Source organism: Colossoma macropomum, unplaced genomic scaffold, assembly GCF_904425465.1.
Source record: "Colossoma macropomum unplaced genomic scaffold, Colossoma_macropomum, whole genome shotgun sequence".
Taxonomy (NCBI): Eukaryota; Metazoa; Chordata; class Actinopteri; order Characiformes; family Serrasalmidae; genus Colossoma; species Colossoma macropomum.
The window spans coordinates 20,771,263-20,797,378 of NW_023494796.1; the positions used below are offsets into that span (position 1 = coordinate 20,771,263).

Sequence of the window (26,116 nt, forward strand, 5' to 3'; positions counted from 1 at the left end):
AGTTACATTCAACTATCTACTAAATTGACCATAATTTTCTTTAACTCTAAACCTGGCTCTAATCCTAACCCTAAACTTAACCTCAACCCAACCCTCAACCTGGTCCGAGCCATAGTTTCAACAGGGACTGCTGTGCAGTGCGTTGTGAAATTGGCTAATATTAATCGAAAATTAAAATACTTTTGCTGGCAAGAAAGGATTGTGTCTTGTGTTTGACACATGGGATCTAGCCTAATAACTGTTATTCAAAAAGCCCTGGATTAGTTGTGTGATATGTGGGTTGGAGGTGAAACATGGAGGAAGGTTGATCTCTAGAATGAGGGTTGGTGACTACAGGCCTAGACAACGTTCTAAGCTTAGACCAAGACCTTAGACAGCCGAATCGTGCTGTTTACATGATCATATTTTAGTTAGACTCGGACTCTTAAACTAATATTGAACCATTGAGGTGCCTGTAAATGTAGCTATTGATTTTTGTGAATAGCTCTGCTGAATCAGAGGACAACTTGAATAGCTATTTTGCCAAGTTACATTAAAATATATAAAGATATGCCAGTGGCCACTTTTCAATTTAGGTCTTAAAGCAGGGGTATCAACTTCATGTCCTAAAGCAAATGTACCCAACTGTGGTCCTGGATTACCCACTGTCATGCACATGTTAGTGTTTTTCCTGCTTTACATCCAAATCAACTCAGGATGGGTTTTTCATTAACTGATTAGTTGAATCCGTTATGTTGGGAGCAGGGAAACAGGAAATTGTGCAGGACAAGGGGTACTCCAGGACAACGGTTGGGACCACTGTCCTAGAGGGACACAGTACTGCAGAGGTTAGTGTTTTATCTCTTGTTCAACTGTTAAATAAGATGGGATGCTAGACTGTGCAGTGTTGTAGCCCTCCAGAACTGGAGTCTATTCGCAGCAGGCACACGAAAAACTTGTAGTAAGTAGTGGACCAAGAGAGCAGTCAATCTCTAGCTAGAGAAGGCCTAAATTAAGTCATAAATGAATGTCAGACAGGATTCTTGGCCAATAGGTATATGAGCTGTGATATAAGATTGATTTTGGACCTTTTACTTTGACCATATTGAATCTAATTTTTTGGGGATTTCTATAAAGTCTTCAACACGTTTGAACATTAGTTTCTTTTCAGTGCTTTGAGAATATTTGGCTTTGAAGAAAAAATTACGTCCTGTTCTATTTCTCCATTTTTGTTTCTTATTGTAGTGGAATTGCTTTCTTTAAATATTTTGACTTGCCCAGCTATTTAAAGTACGTCTATTTTTTCAGTAAGCAGCTTGCAGAAGACACAATTCTGTTTCTGAAAGATACACAGCAGAATTCTTCAGTTGTATCTTTGATTAATAGGTTTTCTGAGGCATCTGGGTTAAAACAAAATATGTCAAATTGTGAAATATTATGTCTCTGTGAATGTCTCATTATTTAATATACCTGTTGAGGAAAAAGGGAAGTATCTTGGTACTACTGTCTCAACAAATGTTTCACAGAGAGAGAATATAAAACTAAAATGATTTTTAAAAATTGGCTTTAATTGGCTTTTGACTAAAGCTCTAGATTTGTCCAGTTCTGTCTGGTATTTTAGACCATACTATATTTTCCAAAAAGGTTTACATTTTTTACTGTCATGCAATTATTCAATGACTAAGTTACCCATTAAACCTTCTACAATTTTCAGCAAGCCTCTTTGGCCTGGAAATTATGTTCATAATCTCCACATAAATCAGGTTTACAGAACAATGGTACTATTACAGTTATGAAAAAATCTACATTCTTGCAAAGTCGGAAAAAGACAGTATATATTATGCAACTGTTCTTTTGGACGAATCTGGTCAATTACTTTCTTATAGAGATTTTATAACCAAGTAGTCTTTTCCTATAAAATATGAAGAATGGTGTTGTGATTAACACTGTATCTCAAGATGTTAATGCTGTTGAAATCTCGTGCAGTTTTACAGTGTTTCCACATTTAAACCTTTGCTCTGTGTTAATGATCATGAGGAGTAAGAACTGCTCTAATAAACACATTAGGGACGTATCTCTAACAAAAGAAAAAAAATTGCCTCAAAGGATTATCATTTTGGAATTCTTGTTTTACAGAGGTCTCTTGGAATAAGGCCTGGTGTCTTTCTCATAAGTTTAGCATTTATGGCCTGGGCGATGTAATCAGATATCAGTGATGATGGACAAGTAACCGAATGGCGATGTGTAAAAGGCGATAGTCGCCGTTTTGGTAAACGAACTGAGAGAGAATCATAGATGACTACTTTATCATTAAGCAGTTTAAAAAATATGTTGGGAAACTGGGCTTTACGTTTAAGAAGTGCGCAGGCTCGCATGCCAGTAGTCAGTTTCTGAGAGACAGAGAGAGAACGAGAGAGAGAGACAGAGGGTTGTTAAGAAACGGCCTCTGTTTTTCTCTCTGCTACGCACTGTAATGCTAGCTTTACCACACAGACTTCCCTTAATTTACTTTACGTGAATGGAATCAAAAATGAATGCCAATGTGCTTTGGAACATAAGCTTGCCTCAGAGTGTCCTGGTCAGTATGAAAATAATGAAAACACCGCAGCAATAAGGGAAAAACCTGCTTTCAGTCTGCGAAAGAGGAAGCTCATCAATTCATTTGTTTGCAGTAACGTTTATGTTTATAGTGACTGATGAAGTAGTTTTCAAAAGATGTTGGCTTACTCAGTATCATATTATTTAACGTTAGAGTTTCTTAAAAATATTTCCCTAAAACAGTTAATATTTAAAAAGCATACAGACTAAAATAGAATAGAAAGTAGGTCAAAGATGCAGCAGACTGCAGCAATATTATCAATAATCACAATTTTGTAACTAAAAATATCATGCTAATAATTATTAGATATCGCCCAGGCTCTTTTGTAAATGTTATTTTGAATCTGATTGTCTTTTTTGCTGAAAGTACAGCTGAAGGTTTTTATGATAGCACTGTAGCACTGTTGTTAGTAGGCTAAAATGTGAAGCATCTCATTTAAAAATAGTAACGGGAAATCAGGTAGGTTTTTATGTTGGATCAGTAAAGGAGGATGCCCAGGATAAGCTAATTATAGTTAGTTTTCATTTTAGCAATAGTTTTGGTGAACTATAATAACCCTGATACTGACACCTTGAATAGTTAACTGAGTACTCGTGCACGTCCGTATAATGTACAAAACTGAAGAAACACAGAGCACATTTGTATGCTAGGTTATGAGGTGACGAAGAGTGGAACTGTTTGAAAGTGACTAATTTTCATAGCGCCCAATTTTGGACAATTAATGGCTAATCACTGTAGCTGTCTTCAAAAGAGGACGGACACAGCTTCAAATGGCTTTGTCCTGTTTGTACCTCTTTATGGGTCCCTTTCATGCATTTTCGGCACTTGTTATTCCAGAGCAAATCATGAGAGCCATCACTTCTTAGCCGTAATTAATTTTTCAACTTTTGAAGCGAAACAAGGACAACATTTACATGCTAATTAAAGAAACTCTAAAGGTTTTCTTTTACGATCAAAGTGTCTGCAGATTGTTTGTCCGGAGATGAAAGGAGAAGGCCCATTCACATGTTCCTGAAAATGTCTCAACATGGATGCAGTAAAATTTAGTCTGAAACAGATTTAAAAAAAACAACAGAACATGTAGCTTTGCAGTCATGCAAGGGTGCGGGTAGCTAAAAGCATCCAGAAGGCCAAATAATAAATGAAATCCATTCATCCTTTTTCCTCCACTTCTGTGGGTAGAAAGGCATGTTTTTGATAGAAGAAAAGAAGTGGATTAAAAAGGGGTAGAGGGATATGGAGGCAGTGGAGCGTTTCCGAGCTGGATTTGGCACTTGGGTTCACAAGAACAGCTGCATCCCCAAGGGCCTAAAGGTCTAGTCGGTTTTGTTCATATTCAACAGTGTAATTGGTGCCTCAATCTAATTGTTGCCTCATAGGTATGCAATTTGGGTTAATTTATAATAAATACAGTTAGGCTACAACAGCCACAGTAGCTCATAGCTGCATCTCCTGGGCCACTGTGGTCACATTATTTTAATAAATGGCCATTTTGAGGGGCCTTGGCCACACATTAATTCTGCAGATTACTGCATGTTGTTATGGAAATGTTTTACCCACTGCAAATTTATGAGTGTCACCTCATACTGCTCTGAAACTTCCTTTCCCTAAAATTTTACATCATTATAATCTGAAGCAACATACTGTTTGACCGAAGGCCGCTGGGCAACAGCAGCTGCGGTGCATTTTATTTGGTGTTTAACAGGAGCTTAGTCAGTCAAAATCACCGGCACTTTGTCTCACCATGATGCAATTACAGGCTCGGAAAGCTCCTGCATTTTCAAAGATGGACCTCCATGTTCTCGGGGGAGGACTTCATGGAAAAAACAGAGAGGTGTGCAGCAGCTTGCTTATTTGTGATTGAAAAAAAAAAAAACTAACAGATGCAGGAGGAGTTTTGTTGCGCCTCGTTTTGCCTGGTAGACAGAAAGAAGTGCCAATCCCTGCTACTTTAAGTTGTGTTTAAAAGTTGAGGAATGCTAGTTCAGGCCTCTCTTGTGTTTGTACAAGATGCTGGGCTCAGTTTTACTGTTTTTTCCTAGCTCCGCTCATGAACATTCTTTCATAGCTACTGTTGCTAGGTAGCCACTAGAGCAAATATAGGTCTATTGACGACGGCAAATAATTGTGCCTGGTTAGATTAGTAATAGAGAACATTTTTCTTGATCCGTCACCCTCAGACAGGTTTCTTGAATTAGTAAGGCAACCTGCACTGGTGATGTAAGGTCAATAGTTTTGGGACTAGCCACAAAGACGCCTGGAGAACTGAGCGAGATTAGACATTGTTAGAAACACTTAAACATCGAGTGACACCAAACCCATTTCGCTTCCTTGTTTGTTGAAGTGGACAGATGCATACAGTGAGCTCAGCGGTTGTTTTAAGCTGCCAAGGACTGATTGGCAGGACTTATGAGGAACTGTCTGAAAACATTCCTCCTGATCCGTTATTTAAGATTCCATATAATCTCAGAGCCACATGCACGGGCAGCCATGCTTCAAAGCTTGTTAACTGTGCACAAACCGATTTAGCATTTGTAGGATCCCAAGATATAGCTTGTAAACTCTCTTCTGGAATATATATTTTTCTCTTGTTCTTGTATGTAGTGTACATCACAGTTCATTTTCACATCAAAGCTCTTGTGACAGCCACCATATTGTATCATCATAACAAGCATGTGAATTATTTGATGAAATAGTAATTGAACCACTTTTATGAGGTAGAAACTGTCTAGAGAAACATCTGTGAAACAAGTTACACATTAAATATGTAACAGCTTATTCAAAAATTCCTTTTGCATGAGATGGCACAGCTATAAAGAAAATCACGGCAGGCCTGCAGCTTATTCAAGTCCTGCCATTTACTATCTCGTATCAGCTTGAAATGGTGTACGTTCTCTTTTTGTCCACATCCAAAACCTGAAGTAAACCAAGCCCTCCAGTCATAAAGCATGCCAATAGAAAGTTTCAAGCTTAGATGTTTGTAGTTATTCACAGCCTATGTTTCTTTTAGGCAACATCCGTTTCAGGTTTAAGCCAATTCTCATTTAAGATTCTTTTGTCGGTTGTACATGTTTTTTAAGGTAAATTACATGTGAAAGAGCTGACTCTTTCAGCACATTGAAAAATCCATGGTAAAATCAGCCAGTCACAATGATCTAGTTAGCCAGTGTGTTCTAAGAAATTTAAAAGCCAAGTTTAAAGTCTGACCTGCAGCAGGACAAACAACCCTCCAAAAGAATCCTTTTACACCCCGTCCTGACCAACAACCACTTCTGATCTCCACCTCTTGGCCTGCGTCCTGTGTTAATTCCTTCAGCAGAGCTAAGGGCTTTAAAGGAGGATTTTAATTAAGGTAAATGGCAGGTATGAGTATTGCCACAGCGGCCTCACGGCTAATCCTCCTGTAATGAGTTTCATTAGGCACGGGTCACAGTACCAAACCCGAAGGAACAGTGGGGACAAGCTTCAGACAGAATGCGATCTGGCGGAGGTCACACCGAGCTATTTCATACGCTTACCCGCTTTTGAGCTTAATCAGTCTGAGATCTCTTTACCAGGACCCTGCCTGGCAGGTAGCAAGCTCCAACTTATGTCCGCAAAAAAAAAAAATAAAATAAAATAATGCTTGTGTGCCAGAGAAATGAAAAAGGGAAATCAAAATGAATTTTATCCAGATGCTTTAAAAAGTTCTTAGAAAACATTCTGAAATTAGAGTTCACCTTAACAGCTTCAGATAAAGGTGCCAAAGGAACAGGATCCTTGAAAAAGCCATGCGGTTATTTTTTCTATGAATATTAATGAAGTGAACACATTAGGCACAGTCATTTGACATTTTTCCTTTTTTTAACTAATTATTTACACTCCTGATCTGTTTACTGAAATTGAAGCAGAGGGCACTGTGTTTGAGTTTGAAACATTAGTGGTTTTTGCAGAAAGAGAAGAGCTCCTTTTTGGCTAAATAAAGAACACTCAGATGTTCCCTATCAGAAATAATTGGAACCTTTCATAATAATTAGAGTTTGGAACAGAGCATTATGCTTTCAAGAAGTGATTCAGAAGCAGACTCGGAACACAGTTGCGGGGTTTATTAGAGAATTGTGACTATAAAGGTATGCAGGGTTTCTACTTTATTCTCTGAGCAAACCACACAACTAGTCGATTCGGTCCATTTTCTAGTAGTATGTTCAACACTATGGCCAACCAGGCTGCAGTAGTTAGTGATGCAGTAGAATTAAATAAATGGCAAAAAACTAGTGTTTCTCATCACCTTGTGGATTATATGGATTATCATGGGTCAAAGTAAACAGGTGTTTCAACATAACTTATTCCTAGCACTACAAGTCATATTCAGTTTCAAACCAAAAGTTTACGTTAGGAGCTCCAGCGCCCTTCGACAGCTATAGGCTGACACTACCGCACCATACATTATTTTCTTTCGTATATCTGCGTAAATATGGCCAGTAGTTAACACTGGTAACTAGTGAACATCACATGAATCGTACTAAAGCCCAAACGATAAACAAATGTCACTCTCCTCCACTATATGCTTGTGTCCTGATTTGGTTAGCGTTTGGCAATGAAACGCATTTTGTCCTTTTCGCAGAAGAGAATGGAGGCCAAAGGGGTTAATCACTCCAAATTACACATATTGAGAGAACACTGATGTACCTCTGTGGATTTGGAGAAGGCTTAAATACATGTAGCCGCAAATTGGAGATGGGACAAAAAGAAAAAAGAGAGAGGGGGCAGGGGGAAGGAGGTTGAGAGGGGAATTTGAGACTTGGAGCTTCTTTTTTTGCTGTCTCAGGAGTTAAAAGGAGTCCATAGCCTTGAACTCGCTGAGAGCTTGGACTGGAGAGATGTGTTTCTTCTGAGAGCCCCTCCGTACACGGGTCTGGCATTCCTCTGGCTTCTCCCGCTTGACCAGCGGCTTCTTCTCCGGAGCCTTCATGCGCCAAGAAACCACGGGCGAATTGACGGCTGCTGTGCCGTACACTTTCTGGTACTTGGTGGAGGCCACATACGAAGCCTTGACTGTCAAAACCACGGCATTCATCAGGTTTTTGGCTGCCTGGATGAGAGATGTAGCGCTGTCCAGCTAGAAAATAATGAGAGGAATGGTGATGTAAGAGCCAGGTTAAGAAGCTTGTTGTAGTGCCAGTGATGAACATGCTGGACACTGTGTTTGTTTTGTAACGTAAGAGGGTGAAGGTTCATTATTGTTATTTATTGACTTTTTTAAACTAAAGCCTAAGAAACATTCCATTTGTGTTGGTTGCCAAATTACTGATGCATCATTTAGTGGAACTTGAGAGATGAACGAGCTATAGAGCAACAAGGTTTTCAAAATAAAAAAAACAAAGGATAAACGTTTATGTGTTCTGTGAATATGTAACTAAAGACATCATTGAGAAGTTCTTTTACATCCAGCTTATTGCTTACACAGCCTGTTCTGAACTGGGAAAGAGGAACGAGCGCTGCTATGGGTGACGTCAGGTGACTTTCCAATCGGGGCTTTATTTCACTTACAGTCAGCACATTACGGGCTGTGCGCTTCCATGCAGTGTAACACGAGCTGGTAATGACCAAAAAAATCAATGCAAACAAAATTCAGTTCAGTACATTTCATGAGACATAAACATGGTTTCTAAAAAAAGAAAAGAAAATTGCAGTCTTTTCAAAAGTCCTAGTCCAGGGGTCTGTGCAGTATTTGTCCAACAGGAATAACCTCAACCTTTACTCTTCTGATGGGCAAAGGTTTTTTTATTATTAACTGACATTGCCTTTAATAGTCTGTAATCAATTAGCTTTATCTAACAAAAAAAAAAAACAACTAATTGATATAGCATTTCGGATGTTTTTGGTGGGCTTCCATGAGTAGTTTCTGGGCATTTCCAGACAAAATCATTAAACAGTGTTTTACAATTGTACATTGCTAATATTTGTAAATCTACATCATTAACACGTTTATTTTAAATTGAGAAACAACTGTAGTACAATGCAGAACTTCTCCTTTGCTGGTTGGCATAATCTTGCATTTACTTAATACTCTCCACTATCAATTATGGCTACTATAAGCTGTTAGGCTAACTTAATGACAGTTTTCTAACTATGCTAAGAAATTAATGTAAAGGTGATACATTGCATTGTCATGGCAAACTTTTCGGTCCCATATTTTTTATTTAAAATGTCGACTAAATATCTAAATATTAATTTATTCATTAAAAATGTAATTTAATAAAAACTAAGGAATTCATTTTTGATTAGTTTGCATGATGAGCATATGCTGCAAAAAATGCAAGCAGGCATAACTTGCAGACCACTCCCCTGTTCTTCTGTCTCTACAGAGTCACTGCATATGTAGTGCTGAAGCTGATATTGCAAGAACGTACCCCTGAGACAATGAGCTCCCCTCCCAGGTTCTGGACTTCAGCCTTGACTTTGCTGCAGATGTTGAGCTGGTGGCAGTAGAGGGCGATTCTCTGCAGGTAGGCCAGCAGGTCCTGCTTGCAGGCTGAATCAGGACACTGGAGGCAAGAGAAGAGATAAAAATGAGCCCCCGCTCACTTCGCTTGCTACTCTTCATACTACAAGAGCCATGAATTCTAAACGTGTGGCACTGCATGACCTGTACTAATATGTAACAGACTGATAGTCTCGTAGGCCAGATTGGGACAGTCGAGGCATAAGGAGAGAGGTTTGGATTCATTCTAAATCAAAATGAGGCTCTGCTCACGTCCCATTACCACCTTTTACATGACAAAGCTGTAAAATTCCTATACACGTGACTCAACATGGCCTTCAATATGTTACAGAACTCTTCTAAGTGGAATCAGGACAAATACAGTCAAGAAAGACTGCTCACTACCTTGCTCCTGGACTCTCTATAAAGATATAAAATGTTTAACTTACAGAATGACATGTATAGCACGGTGATTCCAACAAAAAAAACTGCACTCAAATCCACTGAATGTTCTTATGGAATTAGTTGGTTGTACTAAAACAAAACCAAAGTAAACTTCCTATAGCCTGAGAGAAGTTTAAACAAACTTTTCCTTTGGATTTGATTTTAATTGCCTCTGTAGGGTGGTTTTTCTGGACTACAGTTTTGTTCTGAGGGCAAACATACTTTCACTAAAAGCTAAATAAGACCTATGATTTATCTTCCACCCTCTTGTTCTTGGTCCAAACTTGAGTTGGTGCCAGTGAAAGGTAATGAATGAGTTCATTTTATGAACATGGGCTTGAGATAACCACAGCAAAAAACAAACACTCTACCTGTAAAGACGGCCCCCTTATAAAACCTGCTCTAATTTATCAAACGTCTGGGACATTAAGCTCCTTACTTTCACTTAATCGTTTTCAGAAGGACCTTAGGAATGACTTATGTTTTTTTTTTTTGCCTCCAATCCCAGTACACATCACTTACTATTGGCCATCTGCCAATACTGAGTCCTGACTGAGTAATTGTTTTTTTAGGCATTCATGGTTTTTGTGGATAATTTTATACTAAATTTAGTAGCTAATCCAGTCTAGCTAAGTTATAGTAGGTTGCCAATTAAAATGCTTTATTAAAGTCACATTTATATTATCTGCCTCATGTGGCACACTGTGAACTAATAAGTTTAGTTCTTTGGACATTTTTTGAATTGGCAAGTTAAAAATGTTATTAATATGCTACATACATACAGTATTACAAGTTGCTCTAAGATGCACAAAGTAGGCTACTCCTTCCTCTAGGCTTTCAGTGTGCAGTTACTCAAACCACTGGTTTACCACTGTGTGCTAGCAATTAAACTGGAATGACAGATATTGCAAGTGTCTCACTGCCATAAATTGATACTGTTGACTCATGTTACCTCTACAGAGTTCAGAATTGTTTTGGCTAATTATAGCTGATATTGACACTTTTAAAAATGGCTTGATCTGCTCTGAAGCCAATAGAAAAGGTCGGATCATATCAAGACATCCCTGTATTGCTATGCTCTGGCATAAAGTTGCTCTAGAGCTTGCTAATTAGCTAACGTGTGTTATTAGAGAAATTACTAAATTCTGCAGTGCTGTGGGCCTCTAGGATAAAGTCTGATTCAGAGACAGAAAAAGAAAAGCCACATGAACTGCATGAACTTGTGTTTTATCTTCCAGGCAAAGATTTAAATCCTCTGACTTGAGCAGTATTCTTCACTGACAGTTTTACCCGTGTCCTCCATTAATTTTAGATGCTCTATGCTAGGTCCAAACAACATACAAGTGTTTATTAATTTAGCACATCAATGTATGAATGTGCCACACTATACTAAGTAATCAGAGGTGTTGACGGTCAAGTGACCTTTTCTTTTGTGCAGTTGAGCTGAGGATGAAGTGAAAGTGACTGCATAGGTAACACAGGGAGAGGAGGAAGAGAAGAGGAGGCGTAGAAGAGTCAGAAGAAGTGGGTGGCTGTGTCAAGAGCTGTGGTATTTTAGAGTAAGAACAGTCATCCAAATCACACTTTTCCATTCAGACACACACAGTTTCTTCTATACACTAGTTACTAGTTTATTGAAAACACCTACCTTGTGTCTATGCTCGTAGACCATAAGCTAAAAGACTGTTTCTGACCAGATATTTTTTGGGTGGTTGGCCATCACAGCAGTCACACTGACATGGCAGTGACATGATAGTGTGTGTGGTGCTGGTTCGACTATGAGTTACAGCAGAAGCATATAGTGTTCCTCTGGTCAGAACCTGACCATTTATAAAGGGCTAGAAGGTCTTTTGCACAGTCTTTTGCCTATTTTAACACCCTCCCAGGCCTATCGCTCCTGTAGAAGCAGACCATTCCGGCTCTCATTAAACCTGTCAGAGTAGGAGGTTCTTTCTGGATTTGTTCGATTTGTTTGGCACGCAATGGCCAAACTAGCCTCCTTCGGGGGAGTCTGCTCCAAATCCTGAATGCCCACATCCTACGCTCACTACGAATCCAAACCCTGGACTCCATCCTTCACTCTGTGCAGGCCCAGATGGCAGGGAGACGTAAATACTTGCTAGTGAGGGAGAAGGGTTTGATAAGGGACACGTCGACCACCTGTTCAGCTTAGGCTACAAATATGTCCGAAATCTGCCAGGAGAAGAGGGGAGGTGTTTGGAGAGCAAATCCAGTGTCACGTACATGCAAGTTTAATGAAAGCTGGATCTCAGATGGTCAGCTTCCACAGACGTGGAAATTGAAATAGGCAAAAAGATTGTATGTGTGTACATGGGAGTTGTGTGAAAATGGATAGTATAGATCTCTGGGGTCGTATCATTTTGTAGTTCACCATGTGCATCTGGACAGAACTTTGTAAAGTGTGGGAGTTCAGTGGTTTTGGCTGTAGAAGGTTACAATTTTGTAATCTGTTTTTGAATAGGACAAAACATATTGGCCTTGGAACATTTTTGAGTACCACAGGGTACATTGGAGTATTTTTCAAAAATGCCATTCATTATTTCCACAGGCAAGACTTAACTAAGTCCTTATTTGGACATGTGGCTGCCTACAAAAAGACATGTGACCTCAGAGGCTGATAGGAAGAACTGAGTAGGGAGTGGCCAGAGGGCTGAAGCATGGTAAGTTGGACAAAGAGAGGGAGTGCGAGAGAAGAGCGCAAGAGAGAGATGCTTTCTGGTGCATTTCAACACTCGGATTACTGCCCATCAGCAGGGCGATCCGCTTCCTCTCCCGGCGTGTTTTTTTCCTTTATCTAAGGGAAAAGGAATACCTCGCAAGATCAACAAACACACTGTGCTGGCAGGCTAGTGGTGACTCAGCCACTTCAAAGCTGAGCAATCTTATGGAACGAGGAGGGACAGCTTATTCGAAACAACAACAATGTGCACGCACACTCACTTGTTTTTGTATGTTGTTAGGACATGGAGTCACACATACACTATCATTCAAAAATCTGAAATCCTTTGTCATATTAAAAATTCTGTAGTGTTACATTACAAGAATTCATACAATGTACATTTAAAAAGATACATTTCTATGTATTCTTTATCTGTACTGTCAGTGGTATACAGCTTTCTGGGTGATTTTAAAATCACCTACGGATCTGTTCATCATTCTGGACACATTTAAAATGTCTTTACTTTCTACAACGTCTTATTAATTATTTGAAACCTGTGAAATTTTACAGCACTATCATCATTTCAGAATTAAAAATTTATGTGCAACTTTTTTATATTATCAAAAACACTGATTGCAAACTTTTTAAAAGATTTTTTAAGCCTAGCCCTAATCATAAACCTAACCTTGACTTCAGGAACCAAACAGAAATGGTTACGCCCTTTCACACTGAAAAACTTAAAACAGTGAAAGATTTTCTCTGGTTTTCCTACATATTAAACACATTTTTTCTCTCAAACACAGGTTCTTCTAGTGTTTGTCTTCCAAGGAGCTGCAGTGATTGATTAGATATTAAAAAGGTGCTGTCAGCACATTAGTGAGAAGGTGCTCATTTGATAATGAATGCAACACCTTGGAGGTGCTAATTTGATTAAAGGCGAAACCGAGCTTTGATCCTACACCCCTCTGCTCTCCCCTATGGCCCATCTACTGATGGGGGCCAGCTTTAACTCTGGCTCACCAGGAAAAGAGAGAAGAAAAGAGAATAATGCAGTGATGGACAAAGGGAGATAGACAAATGTACACTAGAGACTAAGACTAAATAAAGTATGGAAGCAAGCCATGATTTTTTTTTAAGTTTTAGTTTATGTTAATTCACCAAAAGCCAACACACGTCTACCGACATGTAGTTTAAGCTACGTCATTACAGTGATCTCTAGCATATTTAATGGGAAAAGCCTTCGCAGACGTTGATAACAGGGCCTAACATTAAGCAGTTTTTAATTATTTACAAACTCCTAATTTAACACACCTGTTTCAGTTAATCAGTGAGCATCTGAATGGGAGAATCGTGTGAGCTGCAGTAGAACTCTGCAGGAGAACCATCAGAAGGTAAAATAGAAGAATCAGTGAGTCGGATGCCGTTGCAGCAGACATTACCCTTTTGCTCAGTGTTAATAAAGATATTATTGTCCCTCATCTCTTAATGTTTATTTCAGTTAAGATAGTATAGGATAATATTTGGCCTATTAGTGTAGCAAAACCTTTCCCTAGAACTATGCAGTGGGGTTTTCTCTAACCTGGTCAGCCACAGCACGAGCCAGTTTGTCCATTCTGGATCCAGCTTCCGCAATCTTCTTGGCAGCATTGATCACGTCGGACGAGTTCTTCAGTGGGCCCTTTCCCCTTTGATCACATTTACAAAAAATGGCTGCATTACAGCTGCATGGCAGACATGGCATGTTGTGACAAATACACTATGATGCACACTCACTGACCACTTTATTGGAAACCCTTACCTTGCTTGTGTCTAGTTAGACATTGTAACTCATCTGTTAATGCACAATTAGTGTTAACCATCGTCTGTCCATTCTTTGGTGGTTTGTGACCACAGAGCTGCTCTTAGCTTGATGTTTTTGGGTTGTGAACCAACAAATTGCATTAACAGTGATATATGCATACCAGTGTCTCACACACTACCATGCCACTACCAAGTCAATATCACTGCTGTGCTGAGAATGGTCCCAAATAATCCGATCAACAGCCGTCCTGTGGTCGGAAACTGACAATGAATAGGGTAGAGGATAAACTGCCTAATAAATTGTGCAGATGGGTTAAAGTCTGTAATTTGCATCTATATAGTAGGGAGGCGTTTCTCATAAAGCGGCTAGTAAGTGGAAGTAGAAGGGAGATGTTTTACCACATTTGGACAGTGTGAGTGTACGTGGTGATTAAGTTGTGATAGAGGCTATACAGTCACTTACAAACTAAAAGCAAGCTAAAAAAAAAAAACTAAGATTGCAGACGGGATGAGGCAAAGCCAGCAGAGGCTCTGTACAGCTAACAGCTCTGAAAATGGAGTCTGTTTTCCACTGAGGATCACAGTAGGAGGTAATAATATATTAGTCAGACTGCAGTCATGCAGTACGAGTTGGAGAGTGCATTGCCTGGCAAAAGTTTGGGGGCGCCTAGGTTTTAAAAATCTTTATACTTCAAATTATAAAATAAATATAAATAAATTAAAATTCTTTTAAAATACCAGGAATGATACTTTAAGGAATATGAAGCTGAGCAGGTCCATGCACAGATATTCTGAGGGGCAGGGACTCAAGGGAAATGGGACAGTCTGAACATGAATAAAACTGAATTAAATTAAAAGCATACTGCAGACACTTTTGTGTAGATAGATAGACTGATTTTATTCTAGAGAAAAGCCTACAGCATACAGTGTCAATAACTACTATGCTATATAATTACTTGTGATGATTGATATAAGTTTTTTTAAAACAATAATGAAAAGCTTGGTTTATCAAGTTAATAGCGCCATTGGGTGTTGAACGACATTGGTTGTTCAAGATAACCACATAATGCATTGTGATGCTTTTTCAAAGAGACATAATTAGTGGTTTATCAGGAAGATTCTCAGTGCTGTGGTGATGCAGGCATTGGTGACATCACAGTCGACTAAAGTGAAATGTAGAGGCCTGGCCAATTTTATCTCACCAAAATGGTTCTTGTGCAAAAGGGCAGAGGCTCAAACCCCCTCTTTGATCTATCTGTGCACAAGTCTGATGCAAAATATACCCAAAGTAATAGAAAACAGCTGTTTGCCGTTGTTTTTTGAAAAGCGTTACTCAGAAAACATCAGAGGATGGCTACCAAACTTTTGATAGACAGTGTAGGTGTGTGTCTGTGTGTACCTGGTGAAGTCAGTCATCTCCATCATGATCATGCACATCTGCTTGGCCAGCACGATGATGTCATTGCCGTTGTCATCCCACTTGGCCACCTCAGCATCCAGTTTACTCTTCTCCTGCCGGAAACTCTCCACCTGCTCTGCAATCTTAGCCTTCTCCTCCTGAGGGAGCTGAGCCATGATGGCCTAAGAGAGAGAAAGAAAAACAAATAAAGAACAAATAAGATAAATACAACAAAGCAAGAGTAAACAAGTAACAGAAATTTATCAATAAGTAATGGAAGCTTACGACTAATTACCATTGTGTAAACTGCATGCCTAAATCATAAATCAAAAACCACATAAACAAAACAATCTGATTACTGATTTTTGTGCAAAACTAAAGAAGCAAACACCAGATAACAAACATGTCCTGGCTGACCCATTATATCTAGAGTAAGGAGAACATGCAAATTAGATTTTTTAACAAAGTCTTGCTTTAAAACAGAAAGACAAATTCACGCTGTCTTTAAATAACAGCTGTCCGGTTCTCCTTTATCCCTTAAAAAGCTATCACTGTTCTGTCCCCTGTGTATAACTGTGAAAAAAAGAATGACATTGTTTCACCCCATTAAAATGCCACTGAATAAAGTTTTTAAACTTAACACTTAATCATACAGTAGGACCTTCTGGAACCTTGTGACATTCCAGACTCATAAAGAGCAAATCCATTCTCGTTTCTTTTTTTTTTCTCCTCTGGTAGGGGAATAAATTTTCTCTCCGTAGCAATTCTGAGAAGGTCCGAAATGGCATTAATCTCTTTTGCAAGGTCACAGACACAGATGGGGCCCCAATATTATTTGTGAGATAAATGTATAATTACCTCACTTCTTACGCCAGTCCATGAATTATGCATTTGTTCAATGCTCTGTCAAAGAGGTGAAAGAGGCACCGGGGCAGGATGGGTGTGTGCTGGTCAAGTAAGACTGCTCTCATATACAGCTCCAGAGATATTGAAGTGAAAAATTATTTTGTGAAAATGTCTTTGTTAAATTTTAAAAGTCTAAAAATATTACTGCTACGTTGCTGTACTATTTCAAATCTAATTACATAATTATGCATAGTTATGTAATGAATAACATTTACATATGATTTAAATTCTGTATTGACGGTTTTTTTGTCTAAAAATGTAAAGGTGATGCCTTTTTCTTTCCACAAATCAAGACTGTACCCCTGACAATAACTTCAACACATGCATATCATAATTTGACATCATATGATCTAACAAAGAACAAGATAAAAAAAACACTGATCTTTATTTAGTCTGTCACAAACTATCCTTTTCAAAAAGAAAATGCATGAATAGAGATGTCACATATCAGATCATCGTTTTATCGTTACTCTGATTAATCAAAACCATAATAAGCACTTACTGATCTGAACCACACTGAATGAGCTCATGCACTCAATCAGAAACTACTGCAGTGCATCCAACAATAAAGGCAACAAGGTTCATTTTATGGTAGAAAACATAGCACACATGAAGTGCTGATGCATTTTACCATGGTCAACATAGAAATGCACATGCTGCAACTCCTTAAAGGGGCCATTGGTAAAGGATCAGAAGCTTTGGTTTGATAGGGTTAATATGCAGGCTTACTATTCAGTTAGTAACCTTGAGATCTATAATTCAGTACCTACAATAAATTACTATGAAACTAATAACCTTTATGAGTCATGCAGTGATGACGTGTTTGCCTACAAAGGAGCCCTTGGGATTTTAGGGGTTAAAGATGCCTGAATCTGCGTGGTGTTTAGCATAAATGCTAGCAGAGGATCAGATGCTACAGGCTGATTGGGTTTTGGGGAAGATATGCTGCTAGCAGTAAGCGCTTTTCTTCCTCTGTCCTACTTCAAAATTCATTTAGCCCAAATCCCTCTCTTTCCTGCTCGCCGATAACAAGAGCAAGGCCAGGGAGCTTAACACTCTGGCAAATCCTTCCCCATGCACACCCGCGCCAACACACTCACGCCCCAAGCCTGTGTTCCTGCCCCCGAATTAGAAAAGCACTCTCTACATACAGAGCCTAACAACGCCTTTTAATGTGTTTCATTTGAAGCACAAGCAGCCCTGGTACTCGGAGCGCAATTTTAGGGCTGACCTATCAGCAGCATTATCCAATCACATAGCTAATGGAAGGGGCTCCTGCAGAAAAACAGCAAGAGAGTGCGTATGTGTTTGTGCTTCTGGGAAAAATGTTCCAGTGCACACTGTCTGTCAAAAGTTTGAGCACACACAGCTTTTCAAAATGGTGAATAAAAATTTACATTTTCTATGGCAGTTTTTAGTAACCTAAAGCCAAAAAATCCCATTATCCCAGTCAGGCTTGCTTATGTGGTTTCTCACACTGTGAGACACGTTTACATCTTGCATCAACATGCATTTTTGGTGATTAGATCACGTGTGGATTTCACTTGACTGAATAAAAACCCAGGTGTAAACACACCCAGGATGCATTGTGATCGGATTACAATGAGATCATGCAGAGTTATCCCAAAACCAAGTGCCATCTTGAGCTCTGGGCCAGTGAACGAGCCCAAACCAATATTTTCAAAAAATAAATATAAGTAAACTGGAAACAATATGTGTGTCGATGTGCTTTATACGCAGGAAAATCAGGTCACTGGGAGCATTTCAGCATTTCAATGAAAAGCGAAAAAGGAATCTAGCTAAAGAATCTCTAGATATGATTGGGACATAAAACATTTTAATGCAAAGTGTAAACTGTCCCTGCATGTCATACTGATATCTATAAAACTGGACAAAAGTACAAGGCATAGCAAAACCAGTATTTGCAGCCATCTTTATGCCTAAATTTCATCCATACTTTTTGTCCAGTTTTGTAGATGATGGTGTCACACAGTATCAGAAACCACGTAAAAGTCTTTTTGAGATTGCTTAACAACACACTTTGAGGCAAGAGTATGATACAGACATGCACAACTGGAGTTTGCTAACCTGGTAGCTATGTTTCCATTACCTGTTAGCTACATTAGTCTTGTAGTTCCAGTGCAAAACGTAAGAAGCAAATTGCAAACACCAAATATGTCTTGGCTGATTAACTACAGTTGGGGTAAGGGCAAAACTGTCTACATATATTTGCTTAAGTATTGCTTTAACATAGTAAAAATTAACCAGGTTCATTTTGACAAGGCAAGGTGCCCCCAAACTTTTAACAGGTGGATTATATTGTCATTAGGTTCATGCTGATCTTTTGGATGACTTCATCAGTGTTTTAGAGGTTGCACAGAAACACGGCGAAGGTGAACAAAACAGTGTAGCCGGTCTGCATTTGCAGGTTAAGGTCTAGTACATTTTCATTTTTCTAGCATGAATGTCAGCAAAAATAAGCCGAATTTAGCCAGGAGATCAGATATATGTCATACAGAAGAGATCACAGGCCAATCAGCCAGTCTAGTTTGGGGGCTTCAACATTTATTTCCTCTTTCGTCCTCATTGCAGCCCTCTATTAATCATTTTCCTCTTTGATCAGGCGGCTTTAAACAAGTGTGTGGCAAATGTGTGTGTGTGTGTGTGTGTGTGTGTGTTTGCGCCAGCAGTGCTCTCGAGCAGGGGGTGGCAGGCACTGATATCCTCTTAATGTCCTGTAAGAAGCCCATGGTGTGCTATTCACACTCGTACCCGAACACATGCACGGGAGCTGAAGGAGGCCTATTGTTCCTGGCCTCATTTGTGGTCACACCCACTCCCTTTGCAAACTGTGATGATGAGTGCACACTCTGATCATTTACACACTATCAGCACCAGCAGATCCTGCCCTAAACAGATGCATCTCAGTGTACAGTGTGAAATGTTCTGCTCTTTTGTTAAACACTGCAGTGCGAAAAACACTGCCGAGTCACCTGGGATGGACATCATTTCTGTCCAGTGACAAACCGACATCATTATTCTGCTCTCACCAGTGTGGGTTAGCTTAACAGACAGCTAACAATATCTTCTAATATCTTTACAGCTGAAACTTTTACTGGAGAATTAATTTTTGTAAAACTGCAACATATGCAACAAATAAATGTGTCAAATATATAATTGTCATGAGCTTTATATGCCTCTATTCAAACTAATTACATCACAATGTTATTTTCTAAACAGAAAAGAAAGCAATAAAGTGAAGAATATAGCAAATGTAAACTGAAGTTAAATCAGTTTAAAAAAAAACCAAAAAAACAGACAAGGATGCCAGAGCAGGATAGCATGGCAGATCACTAGAGTGCTCTCCAATATCTTATTCATATATAGACTGGAGAATTTTGTTTGTTTTTGTTTATTTGCCTGTAATCTAATCTAAGCTAATGACATCATAAACTTTACTGCTCGACCAAAAAGAAAGCATGTCAAAGGATAGAAAAGGACTGAAAAGGAAAAGGGTCACTCACTCTGGCACTCTGGCCTGCAATGAGCTGGTCATCTTCAGTCTGGACACTGGTACGGCTGCGAGTGTCATAGTCCTCCTGCTCAAAGTCGGAGTCGTCCTCCAACTCTTCAGGGGTCTAGAGAGAAAACACACACATACATAAATTCATACATGTATTTTTGTGTAAGGCCTTAAAATGATACTGGAACAACTGGCACTGCAACACAATAAATAGAGATCTGGCTCTGTTCCTTTACTGTGACTGTTTCTTGATATTGTAGCTGTAAATTTTTATTAAAAGTATGTTGGATAGCTAAAAAGTAAACAGCCATCCTGATTTTTGTCCATACATACAAACACTTAGAGATGGTCATTTTAATGTCCAGCAAACAAAACAAAGTGTCCAGTAAAAGAAGCAGTAGTCTGCATCTTGCTATTACTGTACTTTGCTAAACCCAGGCCACAAATTATTAGGATGTAACATTTACACTGAAAAGGAAGCCACATTGTCTTTAAGGTAAACAGACAAATGCTAAGCACCTGTTTTTTACCTTATTTTAACGTTACTAGTCTAGTCACATCCTAGTTTTTTAATCTCATCTCGTTAAATCGAAAACGGCAAGTTTGTAAAATTAGCTGATACCAAACATGCTAAATTCACTACAATGATGAAAGTGTTATTCTGTTGAATCGGTATTATTATATTATTTAGAGTGTAAAATGAGCATAGGCAAGTCTATTCAAGATGGCTTAACAAATCTGTGTGGCTAAAGCTCCCGTTATTTGTTAGTTGTAAGCTTCCACTTGTCAGCTATAAATGTCTATTACTTCTTAGCTTCTATTATTTGTTAGCATAAATTGTTCTATTAGCATCAGTGTGAAACTAAATAAGCAAACTTCATACATCAAACGTGTCTTGGCTGAGTACATTTGGACAACGTTAATAATTGCGGAATTTTTTTGACAAAAATGCTTTAAAATTGAGAAATTAAAATTAGACTTTGGTCAAAAGCATTTTTTACATTCTGAGCAATTCTCTTTGTTCATACAGTTTGCTTTTCCCAAACAAGTCTACCAATTCCAACACATTAAACCCCATTGTGATCTTATGAAGCATGCCATCAGCTTTTTACTTTTTCTATTTACTAGCTATTCAAAATGCCATCTATACACAGTCCAAATAACACATTGTCTCCACTATCATTGTACTTCTGTATGGCTTGTCAAGTCTGTCCTCTTTTGCTCCCTCACTGTGAGTGTTAGCTGGCACCTCCGTGATTTGCAGCAGACAGGCAGTGGAGGAACGCCCTATTGCCCAGTCCTCAGAGGACAAAGGAGCTGCTAGCGGACCTCAAGATGTGTCAGCTATTCCAGCAGTCAGATCTCCATCAATAATTCACGTACAGCCACTGCTCTGGTTTCAAGCGACTTACATCATTGTTTTTAAAACTCCCGTTCGGTTTACATGCACGCTGTAACGAGCAGTTCCCTCTTAAAGTGAGATCAAACAGTGCAAGAGGAGGGGCCGTGGCCTCCAGGTCTTTACACTCTGAGATTTCATCTTTTTTGTGTAAGTCAGGGCGCCTACAGACATAGCATCAACAAGCCTACTAGCTCAATCAGTCTTGACGCCCGCACATTGCATATTAGTAGACAAATTGTAGAGGATGAAGCAATGGGCATCGCTGTTGCTGAAATCAATATTAAAGATGTATACAATTATTACGAACCAGGGGAGTAATGAATGTATTCATGACGTATTTGTGAAGGTTTAGTGCTCACAGGATCTGTATCTGTATTCGGATTTTAAACAGAAGTGGGCGTGGTTCTCCTTTGCTTGGAAGACTGGAATAAATCCATGAAAAACACATTTCTTTCAGCAAGCAATTCCACATCCAGTTAGCAACTTAGCTAAGTTTGGTGCATGTAGCCTATAAATTTGACATTGTAAATTCACTTCAAACAAGAGAAAGGTGAATGCGTGAAAATGATGTTTCCTACCACATTAAACATTCATAAAATGTTCATAAAACGCTGCTTTGCAGGTTTTAGATTTTGCAGTTGATACAAAACAATGAGATTCATTCGGAGAATAAAAAGGTAGTTTCTTGATGTGGTTAGCAGGAAAAGATCAGGCAAGCAGAGAAAAGAACTGATGAGTGGCAGATACATGTGAGTTTGAGTCAAGTTGTCGCCTACAAATCTGTAGAAAAAATGCATTCATACCTGTTCAGAATGCATTGTTAGTATGCATCTGTTCATTCTGTATTCATATTCTGTTACATGCTCATTAAAGACACAACTACAGTTGCCATCTGATTACTTATTTAAGCAATCTATTGCACTTCCTTATATGTTTTACACTGTGTCGGTCTACTTATCCACATGCGAATATGCTTCGATCAGCAGAATACTAATAAAAAAGTGTATTTAATGTTGAGCCTTTCAGAATCCCAAGGCCACTTTACATCGAAAGAGAAAGAAAAAAAGACATAAGGGAGATGTCATGTAGAGTATATAAGAAAATCTTAAGATGAGATTTACAGGATGAAAGGCAAGAACATTCAGTGTCCAGTGCCAGAGGATCTATAAGTGGAAGAGGGACTACAGCGATGGATTAGCTCAAGATATCCAAGGGTAAGACCATGGAGAGCTGATACCGGTAACCGATGAAGCTGATACAGGATGGGGTTATAGGTGCAGATCATTTGGTGTGTGTAAGAACTGGCAGTAGAGTTTTGAATGAACTGGGGGTGATTCAAAAGTTTAGTAGTGAGATATCTGAAGACTACTGCAATAGACAATGTAGGAGAGAAAGTAAAGGTATTAACCAGAATGACTTTATCACTGTTATTAAGCAGAGGACAAAGGCATGAAATATTACATAAAAAATATTTCATGCTTTCGGCCTCTGCTATAGGAAATTAATTACACAAGCTAGACAACATATGAAAGCAGCTAACAGTTTTCCCTCATAATCTTGACTACTGATAGCTTTACTGGACTACTGATAGTTTTACTACAGCAGAAGGCATATTCACGTGTGGATAAGTGACTTAATTTAGGGCTCAAATGTAAGCGATGAATCAAAGCTAACACCAAGACTTTTAATAACCAGGGATGACCTGAAAGACACACCATCAATATCAAAAATAAAATCCGAGCATACTGAGAAGGCCTGCTAAGAGAGTGGCAGTTATATCTGTGTTTCGCTTCAGGAAATTGCGATGCATTCAGTGCTTTAGGTGGATGCATTTAGGAAGTAATAATAAAGGAACAATCTCAAATCTGGATGTCATCAGTGCAACAGTGAAAGCTAAGGACATGATCCTGGATAATCTGACTGAAGCTCGGCCTAAAATGCACAGTTTTTAGCCTGATTTTAACCCTGATTTGCCATTTCCAGCAAATTTTCACAGTGTGATTTTCCAGGCTGTGATTTCCACGAAATCTGTTAGCATTTTATAAGTTGTGTAGTGTATGCCCAGCTTAAGAAGCCCCAAATGCATAGTAAACAGGAGGGGACCAAGGACAGACCCTTGGGGCACACCCTGAATGGGTGATGGGTGACTTGTGTTTGTACAAACTGGTATCTGTTTGAAAGGTAAGGAATGAATCAAAAGCAGTCATCAGTGCCAATGGATAAGAGCTGTGAAAACTGGAGCCAACATATTACAACATATGAAACTACTCTCTAATGCATTTTGTGGCATATGAATAAAACACAAAAGTTAAATTACTATATTAATGCTGCTGACTGAATCAGGTAGAGAATCAGATACTTCTCTGCTTCTCTACTTCTCCCTGAGGGTCCGGCTTTACTGTATTGCTGTGCAAAATCTTATGACCATTCTAGCCATGTTACGATAATGAGATACATTTCCTGACAAATAAGGAAATAGATATGCACTTGTGTGTTTGCGCGTGTTTGCATGCTCATGCACGAGTGCACATGTTTCATTCCTCTTCTACATCAGGAGCAAAGCTATTTCAAAGTCCAAATCCCATGCCAAGAGGCGGCCACCACAGCCTAGCAACTGAATAGCAACGCTAATGGATTTTGCAGGCTGCTCCCAGCCTGAGAGTGGACTCCTTCTGTCAGGCTGGACAAAAGAGCAGAGGCTGCCTTCTCGTCGCAGAAAGGATATCTCCACTTCTTAATTATCCTCTACCTCTCCCCGCTTACTGCCACTTCAAAGCACAGCTTCCTATTATTTAGCAACAGTGTATTATTCATCTTTATGGCATTTGATGTTTCTCCAACCGCGACTGTAGGGGATGCTGTGATGAAAAGGGCCTTTGTGTGTAACAGTACTGAACGTGACAGTGCATGCAGGAAAAACTATACATACAGTATTATACTTAACAAGGTTGTTCTGTTGTGTTATGGGCAGTCCTGTTACAACATACCCCTCCTAAACGCATGCGGTGCATTTTAGTGTAATATCCATTAGTACCTATGAGTTATGAGTTATAACGATCCATTAAGTCATTTTACATATATGAATGTACTCCATGTTCCACACATAAAATTACACAAGTGTGTCGCATTAGGTGAAAGTGAGTTCTGTAATGGAACACTGTCTGTCAGAAGTTTGGGGACAACTTGTTTTCTTTTGACATTTTTCATGTAATGTTTGATTTTTTCTTGTTACTTTTTAATTAAGAACAAATACATGCAAAGATTTAGTTTGTATATAATGTTTTACAAATTCTACACATGTTTTGCAATATAAGTTTCATGTTCATTGAAGTGTCAGATTTGCCTAAATAATGTCTACATTTTTGCCTAATTAATGTCTTGGTTTTGCCTACCTGATAAATGATTTTAGAGGGGGTTTTTTTTGTTGCAAACTACTGATATATGTGTTTTTACATGTTGTACATCTTTTGGCCCAAATTAGGTTTAACCCACTGAAAAGTCTGAGTGCTGATGAGTGCTGACATCACAACCATATTGTACCAAAGCTAAGAATTTTGTCAGGTGTTCATTCAGTTTTGCACTTTATTTTGTTCAGTAAAAATATCTAAACCTGAGCATTTTTTTATTTACTATGTTAAATCAAATCAAACATTTCTGCAAGGAAAACTTTATTTGTATTTCTCATTTGTATCAAATCCAGTTTGAAAAGCTAGGTCCCCAAACTTTCGAGTGTAGCATCTTAAAGCAACAAAAAGTAAAGACATCTGAGGCGTTAGGATGGCTGCCACCACTGTATTTTTGTCCATTTTTATAAATAATAGTATATCATATAATGTCAGTAAATATGAAAGTCTACACAAGTAGTCTACTTGAGATTACTTAACAAATCTGTGAGGTTTGAGAAGTGATGATTTACGCATGCATTCTGCACAGTGCTTATTGGTAGGATGTAAGTTTTGATTATTAGCTACATTAGCCTCGTAACTCCAGTGCAAAACTCAAGAAGCATATTTTGGGAACCAAATATCTTTTGGTTTTTGCTACATTTGGCATAATGGGAACAATGTGTAAATATTTTGATAAACTTTTACTTTAAGATGCACTGGTGTAATTGTGGTTGTGCATGCAATGATCTTAGAGATTCTCACCCTGATCATGAGAACGGCTTTCCTGACGTCACGCACTCCATCGTAGACCAGGCGCGATGCGTCAATGAACTCATTCTCTTCAAACGGCTGCGGGGGGTTGGTGCTCAGAGCCTCAATGGCTACCTCCACCTGCTCTGCAAAGCGAGGCATCACTGCAGAGGGAGAGAAAGGTGAGACCCAGAGGGTGGTGGGACAGAGGAGGAGAGAAAGAGACAGAAACAGAGGATTACACACATCCTTCAAAAGTTTCCTCGCTTGCCCCACAGGTGTAAAAGACATCAAGGGAATAGGTCGGGGAGGACTTGGGGTCAGATTCATGAAAGCTTTCCAAATAAAAAAAACTTACCAAGAATCTTATGACAAACACTGACAGGTTTGTAAGATTTTTTTTAATGCAATTATCAAAATAAACAATAGGGTGTTCTTAAATATTCCCATGAGAAACAATTTTCTTGAATAGACTCTTAGGTTATTTGCCATGTAGTCTATTAATTACAGCCTATTACAGAACAGCACAAAATAACAGATGAATGTGCATGAGACATTTAGCTGTTGAGATGCATTAAACTAACATAAATACAACTTTGTAAGCTAGTCAACTAATATAGCTGGTTTTGTGGCTTTCAAGTGTATGCTGCCAAGTACACAATCAATTCAGTGTCTAAACTGTCATGTGAAGCAGAGATATTTACAAGTGGCAAGTCCAAGACAAACTTTAAGTCTTTGGCAGAGAATTTTAATGTAGTAACATTATTACCTGCTGGCATTGCACT

The 26,116-nt window shown here is 38.8% G+C and overlaps 1 protein-coding gene across 4 annotated transcripts in view; it reads right to left on the minus strand.

Moving 5' to 3' along the window:
* Positions 1 to 6,642: 6,642 nt before the first annotated feature.
* Positions 6,643 to 26,116, minus strand: part of ctnna2 (catenin (cadherin-associated protein), alpha 2) — a 550,144-nt gene continuing 530,670 nt past the window's right edge. For all 4 annotated transcript variants that reach the window (XM_036583115.1, XM_036583114.1, XM_036583112.1 and 1 more), the window contains 6 exons: positions 25,344 to 25,495; positions 19,795 to 19,908; positions 15,365 to 15,546; positions 13,745 to 13,850; positions 8,971 to 9,105; positions 6,643 to 7,676 (listed from right to left, as the gene is read on the minus strand). In XM_036583115.1, the coding sequence (XP_036439008.1) occupies positions 7,389 to 7,676; positions 8,971 to 9,105; positions 13,745 to 13,850; positions 15,365 to 15,546; positions 19,795 to 19,908; positions 25,344 to 25,495 (977 nt within the window). In that variant the 3' untranslated portion in view covers positions 6,643 to 7,388. The remainder of the gene's footprint in view (positions 7,677 to 8,970; positions 9,106 to 13,744; positions 13,851 to 15,364; positions 15,547 to 19,794; positions 19,909 to 25,343; positions 25,496 to 26,116) is intronic.